Source organism: Panthera leo, chromosome B3, assembly GCF_018350215.1.
Source record: "Panthera leo isolate Ple1 chromosome B3, P.leo_Ple1_pat1.1, whole genome shotgun sequence".
NCBI lineage: Eukaryota > Metazoa > Chordata > Mammalia > Carnivora > Felidae > Panthera > Panthera leo.
In genome coordinates this window covers 69,903,357-69,916,768 of record NC_056684.1, presented here as the reverse complement: position 1 = coordinate 69,916,768, position 13,412 = coordinate 69,903,357, and the positions used below count along the sequence as shown (strand labels likewise).

At 37.3% G+C, this 13,412-nt stretch overlaps 1 protein-coding gene across 1 annotated transcript; it reads left to right on the top strand.

The window, feature by feature from the left end:
• Positions 1–4,364: 4,364 nt before the first annotated feature.
• Positions 4,365–5,303, top strand: LOC122222567 (olfactory receptor 4K3-like). Its single transcript, XM_042943135.1, has one exon. The coding sequence runs from the start codon at positions 4,365–4,367 to the stop codon at positions 5,301–5,303; it is 939 nt and encodes a 312-aa protein (XP_042799069.1).
• The last annotated feature ends 8,109 nt before the right edge of the window (positions 5,304–13,412 follow it).

Genomic DNA, 13,412 nt, shown 5'->3' with positions numbered 1-13,412 from the left:
ACCTACTATAATCTATCACAGATGCTCTGAAGCTATTCATTGAAAAACTCTCACAATCACTAGCACCATAAATATCCATATTTATTGCTGTACCAGTCCTATCCCTAACTTTATCCCTGAGGATATAAGGGATTCTTAAATACAGAGAACAAAGTGGGGGTTGCTGGAGAGGAGGAGGGTGAGGGGAAGGGTTACATACGTGATAGGCATTAAGGAGGGCACTGGTCACGAAGAGCACCGAGTGTTGTATGAAAGTGTTGAATCAGTATGTTGTACAACTGAAACTAATATTACACTGTATGTTAAATAACTGCAATTTAAATAAAAACTTCAAAAATATACATGTATGTGTAACTACAGAACTGAATACTTAAAAGATTTAATTTTGCTATATGTAAACTGTGTTTCTGTGAAAACTATAAATTACAAAAACATTTATAAAATGAAATACTTTATTGCATTACAAGTGTTTTTACTTTTTTTTAAGTTTCATGGTGATTGTGTACTTCCTCAAACTCACCTCTGAACCAGCATCCTTACTCAGAGGGTATCTCTTGTTGGTCTTTCATGTCACAGCTGTAAGGTTTAGGAAAGTCACTTAGCCTCTTTTTGCCTGTTTTCTCCTCTGTAAAAATAGACCTATGTTGTATCATGATGATACGAGATGCTGTCTGGAAAGTGAGTCGTCGCACACAAGCAAGTGAATAGGCATTGAATCTTTCTGTTCTCAGACTGAGAGGTGCTGGATTCTAGGCCTCAGGGTATAAAATGGATCATGGAGCAAATATATTAAAGGCTTTGAGATCTAGACATGAAACAGATGAAATCTTAGAGGGAGACAATGAGACAGCAAGAAGACAAGCAAAAGCAGAGCCAATAAGGGATAAGAGAAGAAAGAAATGAAACATTTTTATCAATAGCCTTTCACATCTAATTTCTTTAAAATCAACATTGCAAACAAACACAAAAGACAGATAAAGTGCTAAATTCTCTAAAGACATTAAGTTGATAGGTATACTCATTTTAACTGATGGGAACAGTAACAAGGATGCCCTGTAGGATTGGTAGCTGTTACCTGCAAGACTGGATGACATTGGAAAGGACAGATGAAGAGATACTTCAAAATTTGATGTAAATAAATCTAATGTTAATAGTTTAAATCCTAGTAACTTAACATGCATTTTTATATTATTTCTTTAATAAAAGAGTGAATTAAGAACTATCCTTTCATTATCTTTTAAACACTTAGAGAAATGCCTATAGTATGGTTTACACTCAAACTACTAATATACAGGACCCTGCATAAGGAAGTACCATGAAGGTTGAGACCTAACATTTCTCTGAAATCCAAGAAGCGAGGTTCAAGTAGGCCCTTAAATATGAGCCTAGTTGCAACATGCCAAAGACGAGCTAGCTGTCACCTGCCCATCTACGTAAATCATCTAAATTCTGCTGGGATTGATACCAATATCTTAGTTCCCTTTATGTCATGGTACATACAAGGCAAAAGAAAGAAAATTACATTCTCCTAATACATGAAGAAATAAAAGGCTCGAAATGCCTTTCTCTTATACTTTCCCTTGTATTTAACTAGACTAACTTGAATCTACTTTGAAAAGGGTGGATTTTTATTGCATGATGCCCTCAACGCCCAGCTTTTCCTCAGGGAAACTTGGAAGCTAAGGATCCCCCAAGAGCATGACAGGGAAAACCTTTCCAAATATGTGGCTCTACTTAAAACACAGAGATAGAGATGGAAAGCCTCCAATACTCTTCAGAGTGCACACTTGGCACACTGAGGAGGACACAGTCCCTCCAATAATGCTCATGGCAGAAAATTACTTGCAATTCATTTCACCTAAAGCAGACTCTGGAGTCAGCCCTCTCAGTAAACGAAGAAATCGGTTTCAGAGGTGATCTGTGTAGTGTAAGTATATCCCAGATAATTGATGTTTGAACTCACACTTTTAATGTCTTCCACACAGGTTAAGACTAAATTCTTTTTTTTTTTTTCCTAAAGCATTTTTTTTCCATACCTATCTATAGAGCTTAGAGTTCTGAATGTGTTATTTGGTTCATGTCTTTTGGGAAAGATTATGGGTTTTCTCTCCCAACAAATCCCTGGGACTTCCGAATTCCTAACAGCATTTCAAATACTAACAACAGCATTGCCTTTCTATGACCTTAAATGCTGCCAGATGCCCAGGTAGGGGAAGATGGGTTCTCAAAAACCCTCCAACCTATCCTGACATTTTCTAATTCCTTTTGGATTTTACTTGTTTTACCCCTGATCAAAGCAGCAAATGGAGAAATGTTTCAGTCAAAAACTGTAGGGCAAAGTACCTAAAATTCAAAACAATGAACCTGAATAGATTTTAATGTGAAACGGTGTATCTCACTCCTATCGTTACTAGCCATTTACATTTATTTGTGTCTCTGTTACCTCTTCATAGAACAAAAAGTCTTACCTCAGAAGACTTTAATGTTTATTTTTGAGAGAGAGAGAGGGCAGAGAGAGAGGGAGAAACAGAATCTGAAGGAGCCTCCAAGCTCTGAGGTGTCAGCACAGAGCCCCATGTGGGGCTCAAACCCATGGACCAGACCATGAGATCATGACCTGAGCTAAAGTTGGATACTTAACCGACCGAGCCAACCAGGCTCCCCTGTCTTATTTTCTTAAAAAAAAAAAAATTTAAGAAATTGTATTTATTGTCTTAGTCTTGTCAAAATCAAGGTTTCAACCAGGTGCCATTTCGAGCAGGAAAATTCTATTGGAAGCTTTGGAGTCACAAAGACCTGTTTATATTCTAGTTTTTTTTAGTTTTTAATTTACAACTCGGAAAATAGATAATTTGGGTATGTATGTACATAGTTTGTGAGGTTTATGTGAAGTATTCTAACCAAAAAATATATTAAAGGACATTAAATTGAAATAAATAATTAGAATTCAATAGTGAGATGATATTAACAAGGACAACATAAGCACATGTTGATTTTTCTAACAAAGTCTTACTTTTTATGGAAAAATACTTAGAAGGAGAAAGAACAAAACCTAATAGGAAAAAGTAAAACAGAAAAGAAGGAGTAAAAAGAACATCAATCCTTCAAAATGGAGAAAATGCATAAAATCACAATAAGAAATTAAAACCACATACACTTCCCATTTCTCATCATCATATGACAATAACATCGCATTGGACAGCCTGTGAAAACACAGGTAATTCACACATTGCTGGTGGAAATGCAAAATGCTTTAAGCCCGGCAGAAGGATTACAAACATATGAATAAATAAGACAGATAACTGTTTTCAAGGTGCTTAACATAGATGTGCTATATAATTAGAGCTAATTAGTCCCTTTTATAACATGAACTTTAAAAAAAATTAGGTTATGAGAAAGATGGAGATATGAAGAGAGACCAAAGAAGAAATGGAAAAAGAGAAGGAAAAATGAAAAAAGACCTTGGCCTCCTGGCTTACAGAAAATAGTAAACATATGTATTTCCACAGAGCTCAAGTTAAACAATAGAAATGAAGAGTTTACATACAAACGAACTTAGAATTTATATTTTCTCCTGAAGAACAGTCAGGAGTAAAAGTAGCTTTCATATATCCTTCATTTAGGACAGCCTCAAAAAAGAAATCTCTGTTACCAATGAGAACCGAGAACCAGGGACCATCAAGGCATGTTAATGTTACTCAGGCCAAGGGAAACAGGAGTTTGTGGTCATATTCTTCCACGGGCAGATTCCAAATGCAGGGAAATACTGGATACTAGGAACGCACAGTCTGTAACTGGGATCTCTTTGGAAACACAACTATCTTTTCTCAAGTCATTTGATGAACGGTTTTTCCCAGAGTCAGTGAAATAATTGGTTCAGTCTGCTAACACATTTTCATAAAGCAATATTTGTTTCTGGGAAGCAAGTTTTGTGTCAGAAATGTAGCATTTGATTATTTCCCGGATTCTGGGAAATAACTTCTGAATATATTTAAAGCTACTCATTTTCCTGCAGAAGAGGCACATTCAAGCCTTGGAGAAATTATTTACCCAATATATTACTATTGAAATTTTTAACTGAATATTCATTTTTTATTCCCATAACAACTATACTTAAGCTAGGTAAGGCTTTTGACCTACACTTCTATACTTAGCTCTCCTTCTGGGCCATCAGACTGTGCCTACTTATAAATTCACAAAAACTTTATTTTCCATTTTGAGCTTTTGTACAATGGTATGATTTGAATTTTTGACGTGAGTACTACTTATCTGCTCTCCAGAACCTGAGCATTAATTACATTTTTCTTTCCATTCTAGAAGTTCTTAGTTCTTCCTTTGGGTCACATGAGAACACAACGTACTAAATGGAGGAAGCTAACCAGTCTGTGGTGTCTGAGTTTATTTTTCGTGGACTTTGTAATTCAAGAGAGCTCCAGACCTTCCTCTTACTGCCATTTTCCATGCTTTACCTGATGACGGTTGTGGGCAACCTCCTTGTCGTGTTCTTGTTCATCACTGACCCTCATCTCCACTCCCCGATGTACTTCCTCTTAGCCAATCTCTCATTTGTGGACTTCTGCGTTTCCTCAGTAACTACCCCTAAACTGATCATAGACTTCCTAAAGGATAATAAGACCATCTCCTTCGGTGGATGCATGAGCCAGATCCTCTGTGTGCATTTTTTTGGAGGGAGTGAGATGGTGCTACTCGTGACAATGGCCTATGACCGTTATGTGGCCATCTGCAAGCCACTCCGTTATTCCAGCATCATGGACAGACAAAAGTGCGTCTGGCTGGTTTTGATATCATGGGTCATTGGCTTTGTGCATGCCATGAGCCAACTAGCTATGATTTTAGATCTGCCCTTCTGTGGACCCAGAACAGTGGACAGTTTTTTCTGTGATATCCCTTTGGTGATCAAATTGGCCTGCATGGACACACATACTCTAGGAATATTGATAAATGCTGACAGCGGGGTCTTGGCAACAACTTGCTTCATTATCCTACTCATCTCCTACACCTATATCCTAGTAACAGTGCGCCTTCACTCTAAGAATGGAGCATCAAAGGCACTGTCTACCTGTACCGCCCACATCACAGTGGTGCTGCTGTTCTTTGGACCCTGCATCTTCATCTATCTGTGGCCACTTAGCATCACTTGGGTGGACAAGTTTCTTGCTGTGTTTTACACAGTAATCACACCTCTCCTGAATCCAGCCATTTACACACTGAGAAATAGAGACATTAGGAATGCCATAAAGAGACTGATAAGTCAGCATATGGATTCAAAGGATAATTTCTAGTTTTCTCATTAAATCAGAAATTGCACCCTTTACATCCAAATTTGGCCACATTTTTACCTATAAACTGAACTGGAAACATGACCTGTTCATCATACCGACAGCTTTAAGTATTCCCAGATGTATGGTTTGTGTTTATTCCATTATGAAAATGTGTTCAAAACTCCAACACTTATATTCTTACCACTTGGAGAGGATAATAACTGCAAATAATAATTTGTACAAATAATCCTTTACATTTATTCAAATATTTCCAGATGACAACAGGTTTCAGATAGGCCATGTTCTTTTGGGGTATATACCTCACCAATTTCTCCTTTCGAGAGAAGCGCTCAACAGAAAGCCCCCAAAATGTATGATATAGCATGCATAAATAGTAAAACATAGAGAAAGAAAATGTGAGCAGTTGGGTGTTTGTGTTAGTAGTCGGATTGGGAAAAACAGTCATGTCAATATCTTATAATCTTTTTGAACGAAACTGCCATTGTAATGGAGCATATATCACAGCACTGGATGTTATAGGCCATTTGCTGAATAAAATTATATTGACACACCTTTATAATATTGTGATTTCTAGTTTATTCCCATGAACAAAAGAAGAAAGTCATGACTTCTTGTGTACTATCTGTATACCAAGACCTAAACTGTTAATAATGACATCTCAATCTCTATACCATTAAAATAAAGTGATGATGACAAAATTGAAAATATACAAATAATTATTGTTATAATTTTTAACTTCCTAAAAAAGTTTTTAAAAAGAGAAGTAGAAACTATATCAAAAGATGTTTAGAGAGTGTTATGTTTCCCCAAACTAGATAATCATGGAAGCATCACTCAGATCTCCGTACATACATTCATGGGGACATATCATGGCTCCCAGGATATTTTTTTTAATATTTGTTTACTTATTTGAGAGAGAGAGAGAGAGAGGCAGAGAGAGCACATACATGCACACAAGCAGGGTAGGGAGAGAGAGAGAGAGAGAGAGAGAGAATCCCAATCAGTCTCTGCACTGTCAGCACAGAGCCTGACCCAGGGCTTGATCCCAAGACCCGTGAGATCATGACCAGAGCTGAAATCAAGATTAGACACATAACTGATGCCACCCTTGTGTCCCCATCCTGGGATACGTTTAAGATGCAATTATATCAGCCATTACTCAGTGATATGAGGCTTCAGATTTAGTGGCCAGCATTTATTCATAAGTGATTACAAGGATGTATATAACATCTTCTCACACCTTGGTATCAGAGAAATATAACAATGCTGAATCAGGATTGTGTTCTTGAAAGGCAGTATAATTAGTATTCTAAATTATAGACTACAAAATGAGGTCCTACTGTCCATCTAGTTTCTAAGGATATGAATTTCCTTTAACTCATTAGCAAGTCAATACAATTCACTTCTAAGTGATCCATGTTTCAGAAAGAACTTCAATGGAAAGTAAGAAAAACATTTTTAACTGAACACTACTAAAAAAATACATACATAAGCACATATGGAATGCAGTCTAACTGTGTTTTCAGGGACTTTTATATATACACATATTTTTAAAAGATAAATGGGTCATATGAATGATCCAAGTGTCTGTATCAAGATAATTCACCTAAAGAAACTACAGGAAGAAAATAATAAGAACAAAATTTAATTAAATAAAAAAAATGTTAAATCCAAAGACACAACAAAACCAAAGTTGGTTATTTCAGAAGACCAACAAAATTGACAATACATTAGCAAGACTGATTAGGAAAGGGAAAAGCACAAATAACCAATGCCAGAAATAAAAAAGGAGATAGCTCTACAGATGCTGCAGTTTTTAAAAATGTTTTACCCTGGGCGTGCCTGGGTGGCTCAGTCGGTTGAGCATCCCACTTCAGCTCAGGTCATGATCTCACAGTTAGCGAGTTTGAGCCCCGCATCAGGCTATTGTGCTGAAAGCTCAGAGCCTGGAGCCTGCTTTGGATTCTGTGTCTCTCTCTCTCTGCTTCTCCCCCACTCATGCTCACTCTCTCTCCCTCTCTCTCAGAAATAAAAAGAACCATTAAAAAAACAAATGTTTTATACTGTAAACTTAAAATTTTACATGAAATAAGAAAATTCCTATAAAAAACTGCCTACTAAGGCAAAAACATCTCGATGTGCCTATGTTTATTAAACAAATTGAACCTTTAATTAAAACATTTTCTGTTCCAATTATGGTTGCTTCTCAGCTCAAAACCCACCCTTTTGCACTCTGCTTTCTGATAGGGGGACTCCGCAAACCACATTCCTGTACTGCCATCTGTCTCCATTTTATGTTCTGGTGATAGACCATGCCAGGGGGAGGTTGCAAAGGTAGAGAGAGGGGAAGGGATTCCTTCCTCTTTGCTTCTACGGGCTCCCCCTCTGCCTGCTGTGCCTGTGTGAGCATTATCACCACAGCTACTGCAGTGATGTTTCTTTGCTATGGCAGCAGGTGAATCCAGGGTGCGGTCTCTCCATCAGTTTGAGAACTAGCCTCAGTGGGCTTTCTTAGAGATAACACTAGCATGCTGCTACTCTATCTCCAAAAAATCCAGGTCCCGGGCTTATCATGCCTCTCTTCTGAGTTCAGAGAAACAAGCAATAGCCAAGATACACTCCCTCCAAAAAGGGATTTTCATCAGCTCCACAGGACTCTATTCTAAAGAACTACATTTCAGTAATTCCAATTTCTTGTCTCTGCTCCCTCACCCTTAGGAGTAGAAGCTGCTTCTTACAACTGTTACCTCCATGAAAGCAGAGAGCTATCTTTATATACTTTCAGATACCTAGTTAACAACTTTGTACCTGGTTAATTTTTATATTAAACTCTGTTCAAATCACGTGTGCGTCCTTTTTGATGGCTGATCCCTGACTGATACAGCATTTCACAAAGAAAAGTGCAGGCCTAAAGCAGGTTTCCCTGGTGAATACTCAAAACACTTAAAGAAAACAGAAATTTAAAATAAATAAATAAAAATTTTAAAAAGAAAAAAGAAATATTTTTTATATAACGTTCTCTTGAGAAGAGAGAAAGAAGAAACGCTTTTTTTTTTTTTTGGCCAAAATAACAAAGTTGGACAATCAAAAACATTATCTGCTATCAAAATTTACCAATAAGCCAAAGGATACAGAACACAAAGGTCAAGAATGGAGCCTCCTGAGACCACTAAGAAGAGTCCCCAAGTTTGTTCAGGCTGTTGTAGGCTGCACGTGAAGAAGACAGAACAATGAAGACTCGGCCCTAATGATGCGTGTATAGCCTCCTTACAGAAAAGGACCTTATTTTGGTCATAAAACATCTTCAACGTTTACTCTGACAAATGGATAGCTAATTGACATTTTTCAGCTGAATCCATCCAATCATTCCAAAAATTCCAGGCTAATTTACTATTAGCAACCTAGACAGGTCAAGTGTAGCCTGCTTAAAGGGCTACGTATGTGAAGACTCCCCATTATCTTTCTAATAATAAATATTACAAGTGGTCCAATTAGCATTCCTCCAAGGAGATGGAGAGGTCATTTCTATCATTCCTTCTACATTTTTTTTCTCCAAGATGTCCACAAATTTGGAAGAATGGATTTCACACCAGATGCTAACACTTTATCCAGATTTATGAAGCCAACATAAATTTTACATGAAAATCAGATAAAGACATAAAAAAGAAAAATTATATGCTGTTCACTCTCATAAACATACATGCAACATCCAAAACTATAGCAAAGAAAGTGAAACAATATATAATAAGGATAAAATATTATGTCAAATTAAGTTAATACTGGAAGTGCAAGGTTGAATTAACAATTGGAAACCAATCACCAGGTTAAAAAAAGGGGGGGGAGATAGGGACGCCTGGGTAGCTCAGTCGGTTAAGCGGCCAACTTCAGCTCAGGTCATGATCTCATGGTTTGTGAGTTTGAGCCCCACATCAGGCTCTGTGCTTACAGCTCAGAGGCTGGAGCCTGCTTCTGATTCTGTGTCTCCCTCGCTCTCTGCCCCTCCCCTGCTCATGCTCTATCCCTCTCTGTCTCTCAATAATAAATGTTAAAAAAAAAAAAAAAAAGGGTGGGGGTTCTTACACATATGTGAATAGATACAGAAAGAACATGTGATAAAATCCCATACACTTTCATGATAAAACTCAGAAATGTAGACTTAGAATGAAAGTTACTTGGGCTGATAAAGGATACTTACAAACATCTCCAACACAAATTCTAGTTAATGATAAAATATTAGAAGCCTTCACCAACCTTTCTAACCCCCTCTCCACCTACATTGGGAATGAAAAAACATGCTTCCTCTCAACACTAATATTTGGCATTTTATTGGAAGTCCTGACCAGTTAAATAAGGAAAGGGCACTAAATAAAATGCATAAAAGGATAGAAATGTGAGGGGATGTGTGAAATAAAGGGAATTTAGAGGGACACACACACACAAAAGAGATAGAAATAAACTTATGGTTCTTAGACAATATTTTTGTTTAAAAGTTACATATCCTTTCATAGACTCCTCGGTCTAGGACTGTCTACCTACTTATAATAGCATTTAACATACAGTATTACCCGTTTCATTTGTTTTCATAGATAGATGGTTAACTGAAGAGAATAGGAATTCCTGGAGAGTGAAGAGGAATTAAAGGCAGATCTAATAGTGTTTCAGAAGTGTTGGCAAAGGTATTAGCAAAGAAAGTAATAGGTATTAGCAAAGAAAAATGAGTTTCTTTTGAAGCTCCACTGAGGGCGGAGCCTGCTTGGGACAATCTCTCCCCCTCTTCCTCTGCCCTATCCCCAGTCTCTTGCTCTATCTCTCAAAATAAATAAATAAACATTAAAAATAAAATTCAATTAAATTAAAAATATAGGTGATGAAAATTTTAATTGGCACTACAGAAAAAGTACCATAAGGAAATGATAAAAGAAATATGAAAAGAACTAAATAGCAAAGTTTGTCCCCCTTTATTTTTGCATAATGATTTACCTAGAACAATTAAAAAGAATTTAACCTCACTGAACCAGACAAGCTACCTAGTAACAGTCTTAAAGAACAAACTCACCTATGTAGCAAAATAGAAGATGTATAGGTAGAGGTGAAAACCTTAGTGACGGCTAGTCATCCAAAACAGAATTTTAGTTCACTTTTAAACTGATCGTAAAAAATAAAAATTTCAACATAAATTTAAATACTAATCTAAAAAGATACAGCCCAGAGGCTCCTGGGTGGTTCAATCAGTTAAGCATCTAACTCTTGATTTCACCTCAGGTCATTAACTCGAAGTTCATGAGATTAAGCCCCCTCTCCCTCCCACTGTAGGGTTCAGTGTTAATAGCCTGGTGCTTGCTTGGGATTCTCTCTCTCCTTCTCCTTGCTCACGTATGTGCAAACTCTCTCTCCCTCTCTCTCTCTCAAAAATGAATAAACTATAAAAAAAATTTTTTTTAATTAAAAAATAAAGAGCGCCTAGATGGCTCAGTCAGTTAAACATCCAGCTTTGGCTCAGGTCATGATCTCATGGTTCATGAGTTTAAGCCCTGCATCAGGTTCTGTGCTGACAGCTAAAAGCCTGGAGCCTGCTTCAGATTCTGTGTCTCCCTCTCTCCCTTCCCCACCCCCACCCCCACCCCATTTGCATGCACTCACTCTCTCTCAAAAAAAAAATGAATAAACATTTAAAAAATAAAATTAAATTAAAATTAAAAATAAAAAGGTACAACCTTTAGATACAGGATATAACCTTCCTTAGAGAGTTAGTATGAACAGGCCATAGTTGGCCTAGATAACCACCAATTAAAGTACTCGAGGCCAACAATATATTTATCGAAATTCCAATACTAAAGACCAACTACTAACCTAATACTGGATTAATATATTAATTAATAGAACAAAGTCTGTTCATTTGAATAACATGAATTATTTCTCCTTGCATAAGCTTATATCAGAATGGATAATCAGTGACAGTTAACAATAAAATAAATTTTACCCAATAATTCATTACTTATGAAATTAATTGTAAACCAACACAGGTATGCATTTAAGAAAAGATTTTTTTAATTTTTTTTTAATTTTTTTTTTAACGTTTATTTATTTTTGAGACAGAGAGAGACAGAGCATGAATGGGGGAGGGTCAGAGAGAGGGAGACACAGAATCTGAAACAGGCTCCAGGCTCTGAGCTGTCAGCACAGAGCCCGACGCGGGGCTCAAACTCACGGACCGCGAGACCGTGACTTGAGCTGAAGTTGGCCGCTTAACCGACTGAGCCACCCAGGCGCCCCAAGAAAAGATTTTAAAACATAAACTTGGGGCGCCTGGGTGGTTCGTCGGTTGAGCGTCTGACTTCGGCTCAGGTCACGATCTCGCGGTCCGTGAGTTCGAGCCCCGCGTCGGGCTCTGTGCTGACAGCTCAGAGCCTGGAGCCTGTTTCAGATTCTGTGTCTCCCTCTCTCTGACCCTCCCCCATTCATGCTCTGTCTCTCTCTGTCTCAAAAATAAACGTTAAAAAAAAAAATTAAAAAAAAAAAAAACAAAAACATAAACTCAGCAAACACAAACATCTCCTTTTTACCAAAACATCTTCCCTAGCATTTCTAATATTAGGAGCACTGCCTGCCCAGTGAAATCTATTTAATGGCTGCTGTATCCTGTCTGCGCAAAGGCAGCATAATCATTTGTTCAGAAAAAAAGGACTTGTATGAGTGGCCACATAAGGTTTTACTTACTCTTACTTTTAATCAGTGAAAATGACCTTCCTGTAAAGAGGCAGAAATGACAAAATGAGACAAGAAGACAAGGAGCTTAATTAATCAGTCCAAAAATGAACAAAAAAATTTAACCAAATTTAAACGATAACGAAACTGTAAATGGACTAACAATTTTCTTTGACGTGACCAAAGATAAAAAAATAAACTCCAACTAATCAAAATCTGGACCAACCAGTCAAAATATTTTATCACTTACTGATCCAAAACATTGATCAACAGATTAAGTTACCCTAGGGATAACAGCACTATCCTATTCTAAGCTTCATAGAGACCATAAGGTTTATGATTTCAGTCTTGGGTCAAAACATCCCAACGGTGTAACCATGATTTTTTTTAGTGTTTATTTATTTTTGAGAGAGAGAGAGACAGAATGTGAATGGGGAAGAGGCAGAGAGAGAGGGAGACACAGAATCTGCAGCAGGCTCCAGGCTCTGAGCTGGACTCCAGGCTCAAATTCACAAGCCATGAGATCATGGCCTGAACTGAAGTTGGACACCCAACCAACTGAGCCACCCAGGTGCCCCTGGTATAACCACTATTAACAGTTGGTTTGTCCAACAATTAAAGTACTATGTGATCTGAGTTCAGATGTGAGTAACCTAGGTCAGTTTCTATCTGTTCTACATTTCTCCCAGTTGGAAATTACAAGAGAAATAAGGGCTACATTACAAAAGTGTCTTCATACTAATAGGTGAGATAATACTAATCTAATCAATTTATACCTAACCCTGCCAAAGAACAGCTTGTTAAGGTGGCAGAGCCCAGTAACCGCATAAAACGTACACTTTTATTGCCACAGATTTAATTCCTCTTCCTAACAGCCTGTTCATAATTATTATTCTGTCATTAATTATACCTATGATACTTGCTGTAACATTCCTCACACTAATTGAGTGAAAAGTATTAGCCTACATACAACTTCAGAAAGGACCAAACATCATTGCCCCCATGAGGGCCGTCTATCTATCACAGATTCTCTCAAGCTATTCATTATAGAACCATTATAATCACTAACATCATCAATACCCATATTTATTATTGCACCAATCCTAGCCCTCACTTTAGCCCTAAGAATATGAATTCCACTACCCATACCATATCCATTAATTAATATAAACTTAGAAAAATGAACGATTGGGGCCTCATCAAAATAAAAAGCTTCTGCACAGCGAAGAAAACAATCAGAAAAACTAAAAGGCAACCAACATAATGGGAGAAGATATTTGCAAACGACATATCAGATCAAGGGTTAGTATCCAAAATCTATAAAGAACTTATCTTACTCAACACACCCAAAAAACAAATAATCCAGTGAAGAAATGGACAAAAGATATGAATAGACACTTCTCC

Bases quoted from the DNA above. Each gene is read 5' to 3' on its own strand.
- LOC122222567 (XM_042943135.1), top strand. From the start codon at position 4,365: ATGGAGGAAGCTAACCAGTCTGTGGTGTCTGAGTTTATTTTTCGTGGA.